At 39.3% G+C, this 23,979-nt stretch overlaps 1 protein-coding gene across 1 annotated transcript in view; it reads right to left on the bottom strand.

The window, feature by feature from the left end:
• Positions 1–1,703: 1,703 nt before the first annotated feature.
• LOC124798615 (flocculation protein FLO11-like) overlaps positions 1,704–23,979 on the bottom strand; it is a 144,161-nt gene continuing 121,885 nt past the window's right edge. The window contains exons 3-6 of the mRNA XM_047262133.1: positions 9,648–10,118; positions 4,312–4,319; positions 3,998–4,145; positions 1,704–1,783 (exon numbers count right to left, since the gene is read on the bottom strand). Of these exons, the coding sequence (XP_047118089.1) occupies positions 1,704–1,783; positions 3,998–4,145; positions 4,312–4,319; positions 9,648–10,118 (707 nt within the window). The remainder of the gene's footprint in view (positions 1,784–3,997; positions 4,146–4,311; positions 4,320–9,647; positions 10,119–23,979) is intronic.

Genomic DNA, 23,979 nt, shown 5'->3' with positions numbered 1-23,979 from the left:
GTTTCATTCACCTACAACAAAGCTTATTGTTAGTTAGAACGATGTTAAACTAAATGCCTAAACAGGGTAACTTTTCTTATATGTTACTCTAATGATGAGGATAAAGTACATTTGGAAGATAAATGTTGTTAATATGGCCTAAATGGCCTTTGATAATCTGACATATGTATTCAATAACCTGACATGTGTGTTATCATTGACTGATATGCATTTCATATGAATATAAAAAATCAACTAAAAAAAACAGTTACACAACCTGACTGTCTTCCAGCTTATCTTCACATTCCAATGCGCTGACTGAGCTCACTACATTTTGGCCAAGAAGAAAACTCATTTCGCTGAAATACCACTTTTTCTGGAATCCTTTATTAGTTTCACGTCTTTTCCTTAGAAAATTAAATTTTTTCACCACATCTTCTTTTGTAGCTGTGTGATGTCATTCTTTGTAATTTGCTACTAAAAGCTCATAGAAACAATTCTTCTATTTCTGTTTTTGTAGTTTTCTACTTTTACATCCCACAGTGTGGGCATCAATTTGTAGAGCTGTATGCAATCTGATAAAAATGCTTTCTCTTCTTGTTTTGTGGCCATTTTTAACTTCCCTCACTCAATATTGATGACAATACCAAATTGCAAATACTGATCAGAGATTGTAGCATGTGAAAGACTTTCAAGGATGTTGTCAATATGGCCCACAGATGGCACAGTATTTCCAGGCAGCGCAATATATTTCAAAAGTTTTCGATGTTCTCAATATTAGTGCACAATCTCTCAATCTCATACTATACATTCAATATCATTGCACTTCAGGAAATATTGTGAACTATTATTGACCATCTAGCTTTATATGTGTATACTGGCATTACTGACACTTAGTCCATAGATACATACTGTCACCAATTCTAATTCATAATTTTATAGTTTTCTTGAGAGAATTTTTCATTTGGTAGAAACAGAAAGAGAAACAGTCAATAAAGAAAATCATGATATCATGTAAATAATGCCGGACATGCACACAGCCTCTCTTTGTATGAAAAAAAAAATAATGGCACATGAAAATGATGCCGTTTTTGTAATAGAAATGTCAAAACTTTGAGGGAAAGTAATATAAAAGGAACCAGCAAAATTATTTACTGGATCTCTGTGATGATGGAAAATTCTCAAAGCAAGATCAGTGCTATAATTTTTCTACTTCATAAGAAAGTTAAAGGTTAACACTGTGATGTAAACCTGTAACTGGACTATCAGCAACTGAAAGTAGCAGTGGTCCCTTCACCTCAATAGCGTTTTTACTCCCAGAACTTATTCTGATGACATGCCAAGTGGACCTATAACTTCACAGAGGGACTGGAATGAGGAGAAATCCCCACACCTAACTGGGATTGAGCCCATGATCACGAAGACTGGAATCTAGTGCTCTACCCACTGGACCAACACCACCATATTTCACAGAAAAAAAAGACTAAACCAGCCTCCTCTCTGTAATGTATAAGATATTCATTAAAATTATCACCAACAGCACAGGACAAAAAGAAAAAAAACATTGGCAACCAAAGGAACAAAAAGCTTCAAAAGTGGTACTAGTACCAAATAAAAAAGTTGTGAAAAAATTGTAGAACTGAGCAATGAGTATTAATTATAACTTGGTTCATGACTCATTGGTGTGAATATTAATTATAACTTGGTTCATGACTCATTGGTTTTCAGAAACCTTTTAACTTGGCTTTGACAATGTCTGTACTAAGAACCCTTGACAAACTAGGTATTGATTCAACCAAGATTTCTGAAAATCAATGAGTCACGGACCAACATACTCTTTGTTCAGGTCTATAATTTTTTCACAACTTGTAATAGGTACTACATCCATAATGTGTTACCCTGCTCCATGCATCAATCCACTAAAGGCGAGTGGTTGCCTTTCGTTTCCTTCATGAACTGCTTCATACAGAATTCCCATTACTGTTAGTATACTGTACAATATGTATATCAATGTTAACAGCTTTTATCTTTCTGAATTTGTATTACAAGTTCATCCTTTTATTTATATTCTTATGTTTTGATGGAAGATACTAAACGACTGTGTTTTGCCAATGCTGCTGTAGGTGTAGTTAGTAGCTGTCCCAACTACAACTACACTCCTGGAAATTGAAATAAGAACACCGTGAATTCATTGTCCCAGGAAGGGGAAACTTTATTGACACATTCCTGGGGTCAGATACATCACATGATCACACTGACAGAACCACAGGCACATAGACACAGGCAACAGAGCATGCACAATGTCGGCACTAGTACAGTGTATATCCACCTTTCGCAGCAATGCAGGCTGCTATTCTCCCATGGAGACGATCGTAGAGATGCTGGATGTAGTCCTGTGGAACGGCTTGCCATGCCATTTCCACCTGGCGCCTCAGTTGGACCAGCGTTCGTGCTGGACGTGCAGACCGCGTGAGACGACGCTTCATCCAGTCCCAAACATGCTCAATAGGGGACAGATCCGGAGATCTTGCTGGCCAGGGTAGTTGACTTACACCTTCTAGAGCACGTTGGGTGGCACGGGATACATGCGGACGTGCATTGTCCTGTTGGAACAGCAAGTTCCCTTGCCGGTCTAGGAATGGTAGAACGATGGGTTCGATGACGGTTTGGATGTACCGTGCACTATTCAGTGTCCCCTCGACGATCACCAGTGGTGTACAGCCAGTGTAGGAGATCGCTCCCCACACCATGATGCCGGGTGTTGGCCCTGTGTGCCTCGGTCGTATGCAGTCCTGATTTTGGCGCTCACCTGCACAGCGCCAAACACGCATACGACCATCATTCGCACCAAGGCAGAAGCGACTGTCATCGCTGAAGACGACACATCTCCATTCGTCCCTCCATTCACGCCTGTCGCGACACCACTGGAGGCTGGCTGCACGATGTTGGGGCATGAGCGGAAGACGGCCTAACGGTGTGCGGGACCGTAGCCCAGCTTCATGGAGACGGTTGCGAATGGTCCTCGCCGATACCCCAGGAGCAACAGTGTCCCTAATTTGCTGGGAAGTGGCGGTGCGGTCCCCTACGGCACTGCGTAGGATCCTACGGTCTTGGCGTGCATCTGTGCGTCGCTGCGGTCCGGTCCCAGGTCAACGGGCACGTGCACCTTCCGCCGACCACTGGCGACAACATCGATGTACTGTGGAGACCTCACGCCCCACGTGTTGAGCAATTCGGCGGTACGTCCACCCGGCCTCCAGCATGCCCACTATACGCCCTCGCTCAAAGTCCGTCAACTGCACATACGGTTCACGTCCACGCTGTCGCGGCATGCTACCAGTGTTAAAGACTGCGATGGAGCTCCGTATGCCACGGCAAACTGGCTGACACTGACGGCGGCGGTGCACAAATGCTGCGCAGCTAGCGCCATTCGACGGCCAACACCGCGGTTCCTGGTGTGTCCGCTGTGCCGTGCGTGTGATCATTGCTTGTACAGCCCTCTCGCAGTGTCCGGAGCAAGTATGGTGAGTCTGACACACCGGTGTCAATGTGTTCTTTTTTCCATTTCCAGGAGTGTATATTTGCTCTGTAGCTCTGTCTTTTCAAGATTTATACCAAATAAGCTGGAGACATCTGGAGTAGGATGGCTGCTTCTATGCTCAGACTAAACGCTGCTGGAAATTAGCCATGTAAATGACCTTTTACCAGAAGCATTCAGACTGCACACCATGTACTGCACTGTCTAAGATGCAACAATGTGGGTGACAGTGCATTAGTCACACTATTATGTGAGTCCTCAACCTCTTTTTCCTCTTCCTGAATGGTTCTCCAATCCATGTATTCACATGTCCCACAGAATGTTTCATCCAAGGCTTGTCATACCACTTGGAAGACTGACATGATCATCATACTGGTTTGAGATGTATTCTCAGTGATGTGCTTAATATTGTGTAAGAGCAAAGTCAGTAACACTTTGTAAAATTCAAGCTATTCTCTATTAAGGAATTCATTTACTTACCTTTCAATGTCCACATTGCATCACTGATTTGACTTGAGTCCACTGAAATATCATATATTATGAATCCACACTTCATAACTTTTTCTAAAAATTGTGGGCTCATTGGAGCCTCCTTTATAATTTCCTTCACTTCCTCTGGTGGCGTGTGCTAAAAAACGAAATTTATGCATTATAATAGTCTCTGACTAACTTGCAGATATTAACCACACATACAGTTATATAAAAAAAATATTTCTCTTACAGAACTGTTACCTAATAGATTACCAACAATTATGTATTAAAATCTTGATCTTTGTCTTATTGTGATAGCTTACCCTGTCATCTTCAGAAAGTAGAAAATAAAACATTAAGATAATACTCACTTCCCCATAATATACATACACTGATCAGCCAGAACATTATGACCTCCGACCTTCTATTGATATACACCCATCCAAGCGATAGCTTCACCTGGCGAGGAATGCCTGCTCGTTAGACTCATGCACAGTGCATGTAGTATCATGGAGTGTGCTGTCCGCGTGCAGAATGAAGAAGGCGTACGATCTATCTGAGTTTGACCAAGGGCAGAATGTGATGGTCCAAAAGCTTGGCATGAGCATTTCAGAAACTTCATGATTTGTTGCGTGTTCAAGGAGTGCTGTGGTGAGCGTCTTCAACGAGTGGCAAAAGCAAGGTGAAACCACATTCAGACATTGTGGGGTTGGGCGACCACCCATCATTACAGATGTCAGATGTCTTGCCAATGTTAACAATATGACATCGGCAACTATGACTTAAATGTGGACATGAGCATCGGCACTGGACATTAGCACAGAGGCAGCATTGCATAGTCTGTTGAATACCTATATCTTCTTCACCATGGTGATGGAAGTGCACGAATCCATTGTCTTCTAGGGGAACAGCTCCTTGACACCTGTACTGTGGAACAGTGCTCTGTGCTCTGGGGAACATTCACATGGGCATCCAAGGGCCTAGTGGAGCTCGTGCAAGGCACCATGATAGCGAAGGAGTATTGCTCATTGGTTGCAGGCCACGTACACACATTCATGATGATCATGTTTTCCAAAGGCAGTGGCATTTTTCTGCAAGATAAAACGTCATGTCACAAGGCCAGGAGTGTGATGGAGTGGTTCGAGAAACACTGTGGTGGGTTCCAGTTGTTGTGCTAGCCCCTTAACTCACCAGATCTGAACCCAATTGAACACATCTGGCATGTGACTGAACTTGGAGTGAGAGCTCACCACCTGAACCTCTCTGGAATCTACATGAATTAGGAGACGTGTGTGCAGATGTCGTGCCAACTCCCTCCAGTGACCAACCAAGGTCTCACTGCTTCCATGCCATGATGCATTCCTGCTGTTATTCGCACCAAGGGTGGCCATACTGGTATTAGGTAGGTAGTCATAATGTTCTGGCTGATCAGTGTATATTATTTTTCAAGATATTAGTTTTCAAGTAACAACAGCCACATCCATACTGAACAATGATGTGAGTACCTGTAGCAAAACCAGCCACTTAAGGATATCATTCCCAATATTTTACTTAACTTCTTAAATGATGGACTGATGCTTAGAGTATCTCTGCATAATGAAAATGAAACTGAATTGGACTGAATTCCTCATAGATTGAAAATATAGCTGATAATAGATACCTAATAATTCAAACAATTTGCAGCAGGAAACGATATTCTAGTTGCAAGGTGCTTAAGCTGAAGCACACCAATATTGAAAGGGTAAAGAAATTTCAAAGTTTTAATTTGGGACATTCTCATGAATACCTTTTTTTTATTTAAAATTTCTGTATTCTCAGTATTGATTATGAATGAGCAAGCATACTATACTTAGATTAGATTAGATTAGGTTAGTACTTGTTCCATAGATCATGAATACGACACTTCATAATGATGTGGAACGAATACTGTTGAATTAACACAAGTTACCACTAAATGAGGTTTTGATTTTGTAAATCAATGATTTATTTATGTAACATGTTAACTAGATTAAGCTTCACCTGTATTTAGTAATTTCTGTTTGAAGTATTTATTGGACTTTGTGCAGTGTTATGGACCCAGTGACAGATGCTCTGATGTCAGTAAAAGTGTAACGGAGAGACCACACTACTGTACATTGCTTAATGGAATACTTCAAACAGAGGCCTTCCTTAGGAAAATGTTAACAATGTTATATACAAAAATAAAGTCAATTGGATATTAAATAGATCAGTTGTGTGAGATCCTTACGGTGAAAAGGTTTATTGTATTTAAATATAGCAATAAATTTGTTTATTAAACTAAAATCTATTAGCACTCATTGAAGTAGGCTTGAGTAATATAAGTACGTTTACATTCTGGAGAACAAGGTGGATGACAGTTCTGCAAGCCCGGAAGACATCTGACTTTATACTGCAGAACCCTTGCACATGGTGACCACATTATGAGTAAGAATTCCACATATGAAAAACAAGTCCAAGACAAGAATTAATAAGTGTTGTCAGAGATCTGAAAATTATTTATGACAAATGTGAAGATATATCAAGAAGTGTACTTCAGGACTGTGACATAACTGTTCATATAAACAAGCAGCAATATGTATGACAACAAAAAATACAAAACTAATAAGAACAAGAATGTCAGCAGTCATAATTTCAAGTGACAGCACTGAAATACATTGTTCAAGGATGAGCAATTGTACAATGCTAAGAGTGCTTGAGACATTGCTGAAGCATCATGAACATAACAGATACCATTTGGAAAGAAGAATTAAATGTTTTATTAATAATTTAAATTAGTTTACAAGAAAAAGTATAAAGAAATTCTCCTTGGCAGGACAACAAACAAGGCACTGCTAAGCAATTAAACACCAACACTAACACAAAGTAATAATATTTCACAACTGCTTATTAATTACAACTGAATGTGTAATCAAAACCAGGACCAGTCATTGGTAAGCTGAGTAGTTCAAATGAAGATGTACAACAATTTAAACAATCACAACCACAAAGAACTTGAGTTATATTTATGAGAGCAGACATAAGCACATCTTTCGCCAATAAGACCAAGGAAGAAGAGCCAGGCAATGCAACCACCATTTTGAGCAATTCAATGCAGGATGGCAATTGTCCACTGAGTTTCAGTTCAATGCAGATTTGGCCATTGTCCACAGAGTTGCAGTTCAATGCATTGCTTCAACATAGAACCAGCTGTAGCAGCATGCAACTTCACCAACGGTAGGTGCCATTATTTGTAGTGATTGAAGTGATGTGATTTGTGACCATGATGGAATTTGTGAATCAGACAGTGAATATCAATACTATGTCATTTTCAGTTAAAATTTAACTTCAGAATCTACAACAGATAAGCATATAATTATGAGTAGTATTTAGCCATTAGGACACTTATTTGTCTAACACTGTTTCGGAAAAAAGCTATCCAGAATACAAATATGGCTTTGATAGGGGACAAAATGACCACAAAAGCATTTATGCAAACTATTTTAGACAACTTTGCTAACGAAAATAACAGATTTGCTTAAACAGATAGATCTTCCTGGGTTCAACATGGCACCAAGTGTATATTGGCAGAATACTAGGTCCGAACAAAAGTACAAAAAGAATGAGGAAAAGTGGTTAATGTGTAATAGCACAGATTTATATCATGAGTATTTGTGTTTTCATTGTTATGTCATCAGAAAAGTAATGGAAAAGAACAATGAAGCCACGAGAAGGTATGAAGAAAAGTTCACTCATGGAGCGTCCACATTGTCATATGATGAATCTTTTATTTATTTATTTCTTACACCATGGGTCCAACTGTGAGACTTTCACATGGATGTAGTGTGTGTCAATTTTTACATTGTCAATGAGAAGTACTTATACACTATGTTTACAAGTAATGATTAGAAAGTTACATAACTACTACAAATATAAGCAGTTAACACTAAAAGAGTTACATATGTGATAAGACTTTGCAGCTTAATGTTCGATTTATATGATGATACATCTTATTTTATTTTAAGGCAGTTTCTCACTGTGTTTCATAAACTCTTCCCAACTGCAAAATGACATGGCTAAAAGACTTATTTTAGTCTATCAGGAACAATTCCTTGTTGCAAAGAGGCATTGACAATGTGACACAGTATACTGCTTACAGAAGTACAACACTGTTTCAACAATTTGCTAGAAATATTGTCTACTCCACAGGAGTTCTTGGTTCTCATGGAGGCAATTGTTCTTTCAATTTCTGATACTGTAATAGGTATAATAAGCATTTGAATGATTTTATTAGGGACAGCATTTTGCAAAAAGGTCATGGCATCATTCACAGAACCCTTGCAACCTATTTGCTCAGATACTGACAGGAAGTGTTTATTAAAGATTTGAGCTATGATCTCAGGATTTTGCACAAGATTCCCTTCATGTTTGGTTTTGAAGTTTTCTATGGGTCTTTTTTTTATTGTTCCCAGTCTCCTTGCTAACTATTTGCCAGACCATCTTCATTTCTTTTACATAATACACTGCTTTTGATGTCTGGAGAACTTTCTTTAGGATTTTACAATACATTTTATAATGGCTGATTAATTCTCTGTCCTGGGACCCTCTGGTTGCAATATAAAGTTCCTTCTTACATTTACATGACACTCTAATACCGTTTGTGATCCATGGCTTCTTTAAGGATGAGGAAATATTGTTCCTAACATACTTTTTACGAAAAGCTTCTTCAAAGCGGGATAGGAATTCATTTATGAATAGGTTAAACTTTGTATCAACATCATCCACTCTGTGCACTGAATTCCAGTCTTCATGCTACAGCTTATGGTTAAAAATTTCCAGGGACTCTGTTCATAAGTCTGATTGCCTTCCAGGGTGGGACTGTTTTCTTGAGAGCTCTGTAGTCATGTAGAGTGAGGAGCTGTCCCTCATGGTCTGATAAACCATTTAAGATCTGCGTGACAGTGAAGTTCTGGTATAAACTTACATCTAAAAATAAATTGTCTACCAGAGATTGACAGTCAAGCGTGATCCTAGTAGGAAAGTCAACCACTGATGTAAGATTGTAGGAACTCAGCAAATTCTGGAGCTCTACTTTGTTGTTGCATTTGATTGCGAAGTTGACATTAAAGTCCACTAGTAAGATAATGTCATTATTTTTTTAAATAAGGTTGATAGTAACAATTCTAACTGAACCATAAAGACTGTGAAATTGATTACTGGTGCCCTGTATACTGTAGCCACTATTAATTTAGAACTGTTTAATGTCAATTCTACTGCACATACTTCAAACTGTTGGTCAATGCAATATTTCCTTACATCTACAAATCTAAAAGTTAAGTTATTTTTAATGAAAATAGCTACTCCACCTTTTCCCATGCTACCTGTACAGTAGTAGGTGGCAAGGATATAACTGTCTATATGTAAAATTTCAATTCCTTCTGTAATATGGTGTTCTGAGAAACATAAGATCTGAGTATTGTTCATAAAGTTTTTGTAATTTATGTTAACTTCTAATTGATCTAGTTTACTTCTTATTCCCCTTATGTTTTGATGAAAAATGAAGAAGTTTTTTAGGCTATTACCTATTTTTGTGGTTTCTTCTTTCTCATGCCCGTGGTTAAAAAATCCTTCAGAAGAGGAGGACACACAACTTTACGTTTACCTGGTGTTCTCTGCGAGGATGTTGATTTTTCTTCAGTAGATGCTGTCTTCTTTACTGAAGATGAGGAAGCTGTTGACTTGCTTGTTGATTTACCTTGAGATGATGTTGTCATTTCCCTTGAAGATGATGAAGCTATTGACTTGCTTGTAGGTGGGGATAAGATTACTGTTACTGTAGTTTCCGGGGGTCTTTCTGCTGTTGCAGCTGGCCTTTCTGCTGACGATGATATTTTTGATGAATTGCATGTAGGTGGGTGCACAAGTAGTGTTGCTGTAGGTTCAAAGGGTACAACTGCTGCCTTTTCTTCTTCAATTGCGATTTCTTCTGAAGTACATGTAACCATTGACTTATCTCTGTTTGAAGATGAAACTGGATCATCTGAGCATCTAGCTACAGAAACTTCTGATGCATTCATTTCCTTCATTTGTGTTATTAAGCTTACTGGCAGTGAGATTACAGCATGACCTTCCACTGTGTTGCAGTTAACAGCATTTAACACTTGTTTGCACATAGTTTTTTCCCTCTATGTGTTCCTGCGCATACCATGCTTTGTAAAGTGACCTCTCTCCATGCTGTTTGCATCAATAAAGGTAGCCTGTGGGAAACTGCAGCAGAGTTTTCTTATTTTCCTGTTCACATGAGCTACTTATTAACTCAAATCGAGTGAAATTATATGTTTGGACCCCCGCATCTGCGAGAAATGTGCAGCAAAAGGTTTAATGTGCACGGTATGTAAAACTGTGTTACATTATAAATGTGTAAATACAGATTCCAAAACGTAAGATGTGGTTCTGCTCAAAATGTCTCACAGATGATTTAGTTCACAAATATAATGGAAAAGTCTGTTCAAACAAAATTATCTCAAGGTTTTAAAACACGACTGTAACAAAGACATGCAACAGAACTCAGGTAAATCGTATGACAAATTTCACTCAGATACAAGAACTTGTATCAACACTAAAACAAGTTGTAGCATGTGTAAAAACTACAAGAGAGGTGGCAAAAATGGCATCATATGCATTGTATGTGACAGAGAGCTCTATTTATGGCATGAAAAACTAGTCTGTCGCAAAAAACAGCTGAAAACACAATATCAGAGTGGAAATGTGATACTGGCAACAGCAGAGAGTTACCAAATTCATCAATTCCTTTAAAAAAAACCAATATGTCATACAAAGTACAGTAAGTGATGACTCTGCATCAGAAAATAGGACTGCAAACATTCAGATACCTAAACCAGCCGTTTCTAAACTCCTGAAGACTCACAACCTATGACAACATGTACCTATGTCACAGCAAAACATTCGTGATCGCTTGACGAAACTTTATATTCTAGCCGATAGCCATGGATGCGGAATCATCTCATGTTTCAATGAGACAGCAGTTACAAAAGCCACGAGCTTTGTCAAGCCAGGAGTGCCCCTCTAAGAAATAATGAATGCTATCCATTATAAAGAAATTATGGAGTTATATTCAGGCAACTTTACAGCTCTGTTTGGTAGCTCAAACAATATATACAGAAACAAAACATCCACAGCTTGCTCAGAATTAAGGAAACAACTGGTTCAAATGTCGCACACAAACATTCTCTTTGTGACCATTCCCCACCGCTAGGATTTGCCACATTGGTCTTGTGTAAACAAGGAGATCAGAGCTGCCAATGACCTTCTTTCTGATATATGCAAGCAATTCAAAAATGTTGATGTTGTCAATATTAGCGACAAGGGTGCAGGTTTCACACATCATACGGCCTTCACTTGAACAGTCTATGGAAGGAAATTGTGACCCAAAAATCACTGGAAAAAAAAAATCAAGAGGCACCTGCAAATATCTGCAACACAAACAGCAGTATCAGTAAAACCACCACAAAGCCAGTTGTAGCAAGTGCAACACAAATGACAGCAGCAACAGTACCAGCCCCCACCCCCCATGCCACCATCACCAACAACAACATCAACAAAAACAATGATGACAACAACAACAACAGAAGAAACAGCAATATCAACTAAATCTATATCAACAGCAGCAGAATCAGCAGCAGCTGAGGAAAAATCATCATCAGTTACAGCAGCAGCCCCACCTCCAGCAGAAACAGTGTCAGTAAGAAAAGCATACACAGTTACTGTACGAGAAACCATATCACCAACAGCACCAACAGCAGCAGCCACTGAACTTCCAACAACAGTAGCAGCTGATCAACACTGCCTGAGGAGGAGTCAAAGACTAGGTACAACTGCCTCACTTAGTGATGATTTTTTTATGGCACCAAATAAAGAAAAGGAAGAGATGGTGACAAATAAGCCTGAAAAATTACAGATAAGTGTCAAAAATCAACAACAAAGCAGCACTTCACCAGGTATTGCCAAAATAACAAATACTTGCAAAACTTTCAAGATAAAGAGTCAAAACATTCAGTGTCTCAAGAATAAAGTATTAGAATTAGAAGTCGCCATAAACGACTTTGTAGATGTCTCTCGTATTTGTCTATCAGAACATTGGTGCAGGGTCAGTGAATTAAGTATTATAAATATAAGCAATTTTGAATTAGCATCTCATTATTGCCACAGTGTTTGTAAAAATGGTGGAGTATGCATATATGCTAGGGCTGAGCTGCAGTATAAAGTTATATCTGAAACATGTTGTCTAAATATCAAGAAACATTTGGAATCATGTGCCATAGAGCTAAAATCTGAGGAGAAGCATAAAAAACTAATTGTCATATCAATATACAGGTCACCACTAGGTGACAAAAACACATTTTTTTAAAATTTGGAAGCAGTACTAAACATTTTGTATAACAATGAAGCGAACTTATTACAATGCAGGGATTTTAACATTAACCTGTTAATTGAAAATGAAGAAAAAAGACAGCTTTTGAGTATCCTAACCAGCTTTCATGTGAAACCACTCTTCATGGACCCCACAAGAATAACAGTCATCTTCGTCCCTATTAGATAATATCTTTACAAATATTGAAAATGATGTTTCTGAGGCACGAAATATAAACTTAGGTCTTTCAGACCACAACACAATAGTAACATGCATAAATTCTTCTGTACCTGAGGTGGTTTAATATAAGTGGAAATATAAAAGGCTCTTCTCCCCAGAAAAGGTTAATATTTTTATTCAAATGTTAGCAAAAGAAACCTGGGAAGATGTATACTTAAAATCATCAACCGCTGGATAGGTCAGGAGTCCACTACACCCAGCAGTTGGCTACATGGGTAGCAGGGGCTGTGTGGCATGGACTGGGCAGTTTTTTAGGTTAGATGGCCTCAGGCAAATACAGAAAGGGCAACAGCCTCAAAGGGTGCGGGGCAAAGTCAGGACATGCGGGGACCAAGCAGCAATCGGTATTGTAATTGTAAACTGTCAAAGTTGTGTTGGTAAAGTACCGGAACTTCAAGCGCTGATAGAAAGCACCGAAGCTGAAATCCTTATAGGTAAGGGAAGCTGGCTGAAACCAGAGATAAATTCTGCTGAAATTTTTACAAAGGCACAGACGGTGTTTAGAAAGGATAGATTGCATGCAACCGGTGGTGGCGTGATTGTCGCTATTAGTAGTAGTTTATCCTGTAGTGAAATAGAAGTGGATACTTCCTGTGAATTATTATGGGTGGAGGTTATACTCAACAACCAAGCTAGGTTAATAATTGGCTCCTTTTACTGACCTCCTGACTCAACAGCATTAGTAGCAGAACAACTCAGAGAAAATCTGGAATACATTTCACATAAATTTCCTCAGCATGTTATAGTCTTAGGTGGAGATTTCAATTTACCAGATATAGACTGGGACACTCAGATGTTTAGGATGGGTGGTAGGGACAGAGCATCGAGTGACATTATACTGACTGCACTATCTGAAAATTACCTCAAGCAAGTAAACAGAGAACCGACTCGTGGAGATAACATCTTGGACCTACTGACAACAAACAGGCCCGAACTTTTCGACTGTGTAAGTGCAGAACAGGGAATCAGTGACCATAAGGCCGTTGCAGCATCCCTGAACATGGAAGTAAATAGGAATATAAAAAAAAAGGGACGAAGGTTTATCTGTTTAGCAAGAGTAATAGAAGGCAGATTTCAGACTACCTAACAGATCAAAACGAAAATTTCTGTTCCTACACTGACAATGTTGAGTGTTTATGGAAAAAGATCAAGGCAATCGTAAAATGTGTTTTAGACAGGTAAGTGCTGAGTAAAACTGTGAGGGACAGGAAAAACCCACCATGGTTCAACAACAAAGTTAGGAAACTACTGCGAAAGCAAAGAGAGCTTGCAAGTTTAAACGCAGCCAAAACCTCTCAGACAAACAAAAGCTAAACAATGTCAAAGTTAGCTTAAGGAGGGCTATGCGTGAAGCGTTCAGTGAATTCGAAAGTAAAATTCTATGTACCGACTTGACAGAAAATCCTAGGAAGTTCTGGTCTTAAGTTAAATCAGTAAGTGGATCAAAACAGCATATCCAGACATGCTGGGATGATGGTGGCATTGAAACAGAGGATGACACGTTTAAAGCTGAAATACTAAACAACTTTTTCCAAAGCTGTTTCACAGAGGAAGACCGCACTGCAGTTCCTTCTCTAAATCCTCCCACGAGCGAAAAAAATGGCTGACATCGAAATAAGTGTCCAAGGAATAGAAAAGCAATTGAAATCACTCAACAGAGGAAAGTCCACTGGACCTGATGGGATACCAATTCGATTCTACACACATGGATATGTGTGTGTGTGCAGTGTATACCTGTCCTTTTTCCCCCTAAGGTAAGTCTTTCCACTCCCGGGATTGGAATGACTCCTTACCCTCTCCCTTAAAACCCACATCCTTTAGTCTTTCCCTCTCTTTCCCTCTTTCCTGATGAAGCAACCGTTGGTTGCAAAATCTTGAATTTTGCATGTATGTTTGTGTTTGCTTGTGTGTCTATCAACATGCCAGCGCTTTCGTTTGGTAAGTCACATCATCTGTGTTTTTAGATATATTTTTCCCATGTGGAATGTTTCCCTCTATTATATTTATATCCTTAGTATAACTATTTAGTTATACAAATCTCAGTTTGAGAGAGATGAAGGAAAATTATGGGTCATAATATTAATACAAAGCAAATAAAGCCAGATATACATAGGTTGGATGCAATAAAGCTGTGTCAGGAACCAGTAAACAAAAAGCAGTTGAAATCATATCTGGGAATGATAGGTGTCTAGATAGGTGTCTACAGGAAGTTCCAACTGAATGCTGTCGTAAATACACCTACATTATTAGCTTTAATGAAACAAAATGCACCATGGAAGTGGACTTAGTAATGTACTGCAGATTTCCAAGTAACTTAAGAAATTTTAGAAAAAAGCACAATTATTATTCCATGCTGATTTCAGATACCCAATTCACTTAGCAGCAGATCCATCAATGGATTAGGATGACAAATTTTTCATGAAATTATAGAGAAAACGCAATACAACATAGATCAATTGTCTCTGCAAGCAGAGTGTTAATTCATCATGAAAGAAATTACAGTATTACAGTAAAGGGAATATTAGTCATGGTACAGTCATTCAAGAAACTCAAATACTTGTTAGAAGAAAATGACACAATTGTACATAGCAACCATGGTGCACCACCATTCTTATTAAAAAGTAGGTCACTCCACAACAGACTCCTAAGACAGAAATTATTTCTAAAAATTTAAATTCTCAATAGAATATGCATGAGGCAATGATGCCAAAAAGTACACAAGCAAACAAGAATATAATATCAGAGTGTAAGGTCAGTTTATAGTCTATTTCCTACAAGGCAATAAGTAAAAAAAAGACATAAAACATTTTTCTTAATATATTAAGTAATCAAAAATGGTACATGTTTACTATGTTGTTGTTGTGGTCTTCACTCCTGAGACTGGTTTGATGCAGCTCTCCATGCTACTCTATCCTGTGCAAGCCTCTTCATCTCCCAGTACCTACCGTAACCTACATCCCTCTGATCTGCTTAGTGTATTCATCTCTTGGTCTCCCTCTACGATTTTTACCCTCCACACTGTCCTCCAGTACTAAACTGGTGATCCCTTGATGCCTCAGAACATGTCCTACCAACCGATCCCTTCTTCTAGTCAAGTTGTGCCACAAACTTCTCTTCTCCCCAATACTATTCAATACTTCCTCATTAGTTATGTGATCTACCCATCTAATCTTCAGCATTCTTCTGTAGCACTACATATCAAAAGCTTCTATTCTCTTCTTGTCCAAACTAGTTATCGTCCATATTTCTCTTCCATACATGGCTACTCTCCATACAAATACTTTCAGAAATGACTTCCTGACACTTAAATCTATACTCGATGTTAACAAATTTCTCTTCTTCAGAAACGCTTTCCTTGCCATTGCCAGTCTACATTTTATATCCTCTCTACTTCGACCATCATCAGTTATTTAGCTCCCCAAATAGCAAAACTCCTTTACTACTTTTAGTGTTTAGTGTCTCATTTCCTAATCTAATTCCCTCAGCATCACCCGACTTAATTCAACTACATTCCATTATCCTCGTTTTGCTTTTGTTGATGTTCATCTTATATCCTCCTTTCAAGACACTGTCCATTCCGTTCAACTGCTCTTCCAAGTCCTTTGCTGTCTCTGACAGAATTACAATGTCATCGGCGAACCTCAAAGTTCTTATTTCTTCTCCATGGATTTTAATACCTACTCCGAATTTTTCTTTTGTTTCCTTCACTGCTTGCTCAATATACAGATTGAATAACATCAGGGATAGGCTACAGCCCTGTCTCACTCCCTTCCCAACCACTGCTTCCCTTTCATGCCCCTCGATTCTTATAACTGCCATCTGGTTTCTGTACAAATTGTAAATAGCCTTTCGCTCCCTGTATTTTACCCCTGCCACCTTCAGAATTTGAAAGAGAGTATTCCAGTCAACATTGTCAAAAGCTTTCTCTAAGTCTACAAATGTTAGAAACATAGGTTTGCCCTTCCTTAATCTAGTTTCTAAGATGAGTTGTAGGGTCAGTTCTGCCTCAGGTGTTACAACATTTCTACGGAATCCAAACTGATCTTCCCAGATGTCAGCCTCTACTAGTTTGCCCATTCTTCTGTATAGAACTCGTGTTAGTATTTTGCAGCTGTGACTTATTAAACTGATAGTTCGGTAATTTTCACATCTGTCAACACCAGCTTTCTTTGGGAATGGAATTATTATATTCTTCTTGAAGTCTGAGGGTATTTCGCCTGTTTCACACATCTTGCTCACCAGATGGTAGAGTTTTGACAGGACTGGCTCTCCCAAGGCCGTAAGTAGTTCCAATGGAATGTTGTCTACTCTGGGGGCCTTGTTTCGACTCAGCTTTTTCAGTGCTCTGTCAAACTTTTCACGCAGTATTGTACCTCCCATTTCATATTCATCTACATCCTCTTCCATTTCCATAATATTGTCCTCAAGTACATCACCCTTGTATAGACCTTCTATATACTCCTTCCACCTTTCTGCTTTCCCTTCTTTGCTTAGAACTGGGTTTCCATTTGAGCTCTTGATGTTCATGCAAGTGGTTCTCTTATCTCCAAAGGTCTCTTTAATTTTCCTGTAGGCAGTATCTATCTTATCCCTAGTGAGATAAGCTTCTACATCCTTACATTTGTCCTCTAGCCATCCCTGCTTAGCCATTTTGCACTTCCTGTCGATCTCATTTTTGAGACGCTTGTATTCCTTTTTGCCTGCTTCATTTACTGCATTTTTATATTTTCTCCTTTCATCAATTAAATTCAATATATCTTCTGTTACCCAAGGATTTCTACTAGCCCTCGTCTTTTTACTTACCTGATCCTCTGCTGCCTTCACTATTTCATCCCTCAAAGCTACCCATTCTTCTTCTACTGTATTTCTTTCCCCCATTCTTGTCAATTGTTCCCTTATGCTCTCCCTGGAGCTCTCTACAACCTCTGGTTCTTTCAGTTTATCCAGGTCCCATCTCCTTAAATTCCCACCTTTTTGCAGTTTCTTGAGTTTTAATCTACAGTTCATAACCAATAGATTGTGGTCAAAGTCCACATCTGCCCCTGGAAATGTCTTACAATTTAAAACCTGGTTCCTAAATCTCTGTCTTACCATTAGATAATCTATCTGAAACCTGTCAGTACCTCCAGGCTTCTTCCATGTATACAGCCTTCTTTTATGATTCTTGAACCAAGTGTTAGCTATAATTAAGTTGTGCTCTGCGCAAAATTCTACCAGGCGGCTTCCTCTTTCATTTCTTAGTCGCAATCCATATTCACCTACTATGTTTCCTCCTCTCCCTTTTCCTACTACCGAATTCCAATCACATATGACTATTAAATTTTCGTCACCCTTCACTATCTGAATAATTTCTTTTATTTCATCATACATTTCTTCAATTTCTTCGTCATCTGCAGAGCTAGTTGGCATATAAACCTGTACTACTGTAGTAGGTGTGGGCTTCATATCTATCTTGGCCACAATAATGCGTTCACTATGCTGTTTGTAGTAGCTTACCTGCATTCCTATTTTCTTATTCATTATTAAACCTACTCCTGCATTACCCCTATTTGATTTTGTGTTTATAACCCTGTAGTCACCTGACCATAAGTCGTTCCAACTGCCACCGAACTTCCCTAATTCCCACTATATCTAACTTTAACCTATCCATTTCCCTTTTTAAATTTTCTAACCTACCTGTCTGATTAAGGGATCTGTCATTCCACGTTCCGATCCGTAGAACACCAGTTTTCTTTCTCCTGATAACAACATCCTCTTGAGTAGTCCCCGCCCAGAGATCGGAATGGGGGACTATTTTACCTCCAGAATATTTTACCCAAGAGGACGCCATCATCATTTAACCATACAGTAAAGCTGCATGCCCTCGGGAAAAATTACGCCCGTAGTTTCCCCTTGCTTTCAGTCGTTCGCAGTACCAGCACAGCAAGGCCGTTTTGGTTAGTGTTACAAGGCCAGATCAGTCAATCATCCAGACTGTTGCCCTTGCAACTACTGAAAAGACTGCTGCCCCTCTTCAGGAACCACACGTTTGTCTGGCGTCTCAACAGATAACCCTCCGTTGTGGTTGCACCTACCGTACAGCTATCTGTATCGCAAGCCTCCCCACCAATGGCAAGGTCTGTGGTTCATTGGGGTGGGGGGGGGTGGGGGGGGGGGGTGGGGGGGGGGGGGGGGGCATGGTTACTAATTCACGTCAAAAACTTTGAAAATAATAAGTTACAGGAAAATGACTTTTGGAAACTAAATAGAGGAATTTCATTTAAAAAAAACATGAAAGCAAAACAAATGATTACTGTATATATCAAAAAGTGTAGTGGAATTATTAACATAGTGCATATGCCTGGGGCGCACCCATTTCAGTGTTAAAAATATTTACTTCACTATTTTAAGAATTTAAATATATAAATACAGAAAATACATAGGATCTGTGTCTTATGTCAAAAATGAAATCAACAGCCTCCAGAATACATAAACTTTTGTATCCAGTAATATCTACATGTTTGTGAGATTTAATGGCTGTGGACTTCCACAGACCACTGCTTAAAGAGATTGGGATACCAGGGTGATACAAATTATTTGACACACAATTGCCTGCTATTAAAATTTAGCTGTCACAAACAGCAGTGTCTTTAATATAGAAACTTCACAGGACAACAATACATCTGGCGTGGCACCAGGATGTAACTGAGCTGTAGACTAGATGGCCATACATGTAAATCTCACGGCTCATGTCATATTGCTGTGCCAAGGCAATGCTTCATAGCCAACTGCACCTTTAATTTCTGGCATATTCAGTTCTCCCTCAACTTGGACTATGCAAGTCATGAATTGTTCTATTTACTCCAAGTGGCACAGTTAACATGGCAGTTCTTTCTCTGGTCTCTGACAGAAAGCATACACCAGTGGCTTGTGGTCAGTGACTAGCACAAACCTATGATCCTTGGGCATATGGCAGATTTTCTCCATGGAACTGTACGCTGTATACAACATGTGATCGTATGAGTATGCTGACAAGCTCTGCTGCAATGGAGATAGCTTCTGGCTGAACAATGCCAAGGGTTGTTATTGATGGTCTCCTCATTGCTGAAGTACAGCACCTATTGCAGTCACGGACACATCAACCAGTAAAGCAAGAGGTGCCTGCAGAACACAGTGTACTAACAATACAGCGTCAGAGAGAGAAGTCTTCACTTTCATAAAGGCTTTCTCAGCCTCATAGTCCACAGCAGTTTGTCATTTGGTTTCAGTGAACCCTGCAAGATTCCATTCAATGGAGTGACCAAGAGTGCAAGGTTGTGCAAGAACTGGAGATAGGAATTTGTGGGGAGTTGGTTATGGCTTCCACTTTATCCTGTGATGACCAGATTCCTTGAGTATCGATGTTATAATCCAAGAGATGGGCTTCTCCTGCTCCAAATGCACAATTCCATGGATTTATGAGTAATCCATGTGAACAGATGTAAGTAAAGATTTGATGTAAGAGTTTCAGGTGTTCCACTTTAGAGCTGGACATCACCAAGACTTCATCAACATAGACAAAGCTGATGTGGAGAACACATGTGACTTCATCCACATGCTGTTGGAAGATTTGCACAGCACTGCATAGTCTAAAAGACATCCTAATAAATTTTTTGAGACCAAATGATGTACATACAAGAGTTTTAACAATGTCTCCTGGAGTGACAGATATTTGATAAAATGTGTGAAAGAAAACCGTTGCTTCACTACTTTCAATTTCTCCAGTGTTAAGCAATAAGATCAAGCATGAATCAATGGTCCTGGCATAGTTACTATGGATGCACTGTTCAATGCTGTACTGATGCTAGCATGGGTAGCCAATTAGTGACCTCCAGGAACTGCTTAAGGAGTTCTAAGTATGGAGAATCATCTGCAATCATTTGTACAGCAGGGTTGTCAACACAGCATATTCATCCATGGCTGGCTAAGTTAATTTAAAGTGTCAAGGAGGCGACGATGACAAAGGTCTGGTAGCAGTCCGCAAAATGACAAAAAGTCTGCTTCAGAGACAGAGTGCACCACATCTGCCATAGTGAATTGCCATTCAAACTTGTGACTGAATATAGAAACAGTGTCATATGACCATATGTCTGGATAATAAAGCTCTAGTAGCAAAGAAACGACAGTCATTACAGCTGTAGCACAGCAGACGGGTACACTGATACGTTAACACCTGCGTCCATTAAGAATTGCAGTTTTATGTAGTGCTCTGTGACAAACAATTGATGGCTGTCATTTGGAGAGCCAGTCGCCATCATTCTGACTTCCAGGCATGTTTCCCATCCCACACTAATGACTGCATTTCCATGCATCAGAGCCAAACTGCCTGCAGAATGAACAAATTCTTGTGGCAGAAGGCATTTCTTAAATGACTGGTGGTGCTGCGATTGGCGACTGGAATGTTGTGTTTGCTGAGCAGCGACGTGTGCTGTAACTTCAGTGATTTGTGCTTGCAATGATATGAGAGTACTGTCTGACTAGAGTACTGTCTGATTGTGGGTGAATGGCTGCTACACATGTGAACAGGTACATCTCTGCGATACAATTTGCAGTTTGTGCAAGTGTGTGAAGATCACCAGCTCATACAGTAAGTATCTTCTGCAAATGTGGCGGTTGGTGCAACAGCCACATGTTCCACAGAATGTCTTTGTTGATGGCATTAGTTGCTCATGACAAGAGGTGGTGCAATAACTTTAAAGGGTTGTGGTCACCTAACTCCTCAGTATGACGTAACTTTTCTAAGCGTTTTGTTTTGAACTGTGACAGGCAACTGATTATGGTGTTTTTAATAGCCAAGTACTGTACTTGGTGGTGGAGCAAAACTATCGTGTACTTCTGCAGCAATATCTTCATTCAATGGTCCAAGAATGTAACAGTACACCACAAGGCTGAATTTTGCTGCCAGAATGGTGGTGGTTCAACCATGACACAGTTAATGAGTGCACTCATAGGCACATCAACAGCCAGTGGTGGAGTTCTGAATTGCAAAATTACAATACAGTGTATGGAAGGTGCTTGGTGTGATTGTTTCATGTTTGATGTTCTAAGCAGCACTATATGAAGTTTCAGTTAAACACTGGAAATCATGCCGGTGTCTCCAAAAATGTTGTGGTTTAAACATGTTCACTTTATTGGCAATATTGTACAACATAACATACAAGGAACACCACAGCTTGAGAAAACACTGAAAGACAAAGGAATAATTGTATAAAACAAAGAATAAACATGTGTCAGTAGTCAAGATGTGGAGTGTACACAATTTGGATCTTAATCACATTTCATGTTGTGGTACGCAGTCACTTCAGCCATATTCAGTTACAAAACTGTCACCTACAGAGGTAATATGTTGCAAATTAGAAGGAGAAATGGCCAACTGGGTGCAGGTGATCCTGCACCACTTAATCTTTCTAAGCCTACTATGTCTTGCCAAGACAAGGTTGCATAGCACATAAATGTATTTGTGTCTTAACCACTGCATGCCTACTGCACCTCTCCTTTTAATATTTTTTATTTCTAGCTCACATAAATTGTTGAAGTGTTAACTGGCAAATTTGCCAAATGAGTTATTACAAGATTTATTTACTTAAATGTGTTTCTGCAAGTGTGGCTCAGTCGACTGAATGGTTGGTTATTAATCTTACTCCTTGTATCCACTGTTGCTTTTTGAACTGGACAAATACTGGGAGATTTAGGATCTGTTAATTTCATAGAGGTTCCCACTTACTATTTGTATCAGTCCATATGCAATATTTAACATAAATTTTGTCTGATTATTTCTCTTGCATGCCTCCACTAACTGGCAGTATAGTAGTTTTGTTATAAGGTGCTTATTTATTTGCAGAGTATATTTCTATTTTGGATTGTAAACCTTAAAGTTTCTTTCAAGAAAGAATTTTTAGCTCTTTATTGTATTGCTACAGTTTTATTATTGTATTTAATCTGTTTGCTATTAATCAATCTGGTATAGTTTTACGTATGTAAATTATTCTGTTTCTAAGTAGTAAATAACACTGGAGATGTTTTTCCAACAGATGTTTAGTAAATCTATTTTATTGTGTTCTGTTAAAATAAAGAGAAAGTTTGCAACACAAATGATGTTCAGTTTCCCCTTGGCCCTGTCCTTTCTATCACAGACAGCCTGATGTGAGTATTGCATACCATTCTGGTAGCAGAGTGTGGTTGTCTTTATGGGGAAGGACTGAAATCTACTGAGTATCATTCATGTCATTTAGTTACAGTTTAATACTCTATTTTGTTACTTCCTGTTCAGACAGAATTGCTATTCTTTTTGAAGTTTGGGTTCCAGGTGCATTCCATTCCACAAGGAGTCCAGAGTCGTGATGGGAGTAGGCTGTTTGAAGAAGGAACAACTAAAGTACAAGTGATGCATCCATGAATTAAGTGAAGATGGAGACATCCCTGAACTATCTAGCAACTTCTTGCGGCTGTGGGGGTGTCAGTTCTGGTGCCAATGGAGTGGATAGGACATGTGAGCGTCACCCCTGGATATTGTGCTACTTCCCTCCCTGAGCTTCAGCAAACCCCATTCCATTCCTGGGTATGCAGGTGCAAACTGTGCATTGGTTAATGTAGGTTGAAGATTTAGTGATGGTGGTCACTGATTTCAGCTCAAACCTGAGATTGACTGGCTTTATAACTGGCGGTCAATTTGCAGATTGGTTTGAGCACCTTAGAGTGGGAGAGTGATCAAGGGGTTAGTGAGTTCAGAGAAACTGAAGTCACCTAACATCAGGAATTCTCCCCGTCACACAGAACTGATGGTATAGAGAAACCTCCTGCTGTATTTGCTAAAATTCCCAATCTTTTCCTGAGTGTACTATATGGCACAGACTGCCTTGTTGTTGACATGCAAGTTTTATGTGGTTTTCCATTAAACTAGAGGAGCAAGTTGAGGTTTTCAAGATGTCATGGGGAAACGTTTTCCAGATGGTCTGGGGTCCTTGGCCAAAATGGTCAGTGCAGTTTTAGATAGAAGGTGGTCCCTAAAAGAAATGCGAGCAGGAGGACCTGAGGAAATGTTTGGCTTTTAAGGTAAAGAGCAACCTAGTCAGTTATTATTTCTTTCAGGTTCAGAAAGAGGATGAGGATATAGTTCACGGCATTCGTTAAGTAAATATGGCAGTCATAGCTTTTAATGTACATGTGACAGCATGAGGTTGTTAACACTAGCTTACAAGGTATTAAGCTGGAGGATCGTTCCAGGGTTCCACCTGATGAGATGGATGTGACCTATCATGACTTGGATAGTCTTGTTACTCTTATGGAATGGGCTAAGCAAGTCAAT

The sequence above is a fragment of the Schistocerca piceifrons genome, chromosome 1, assembly GCF_021461385.2.
Source record: "Schistocerca piceifrons isolate TAMUIC-IGC-003096 chromosome 1, iqSchPice1.1, whole genome shotgun sequence".
NCBI lineage: Eukaryota > Metazoa > Arthropoda > Insecta > Orthoptera > Acrididae > Schistocerca > Schistocerca piceifrons.
This window is presented reverse-complemented; position numbering and strand designations above follow the sequence as displayed.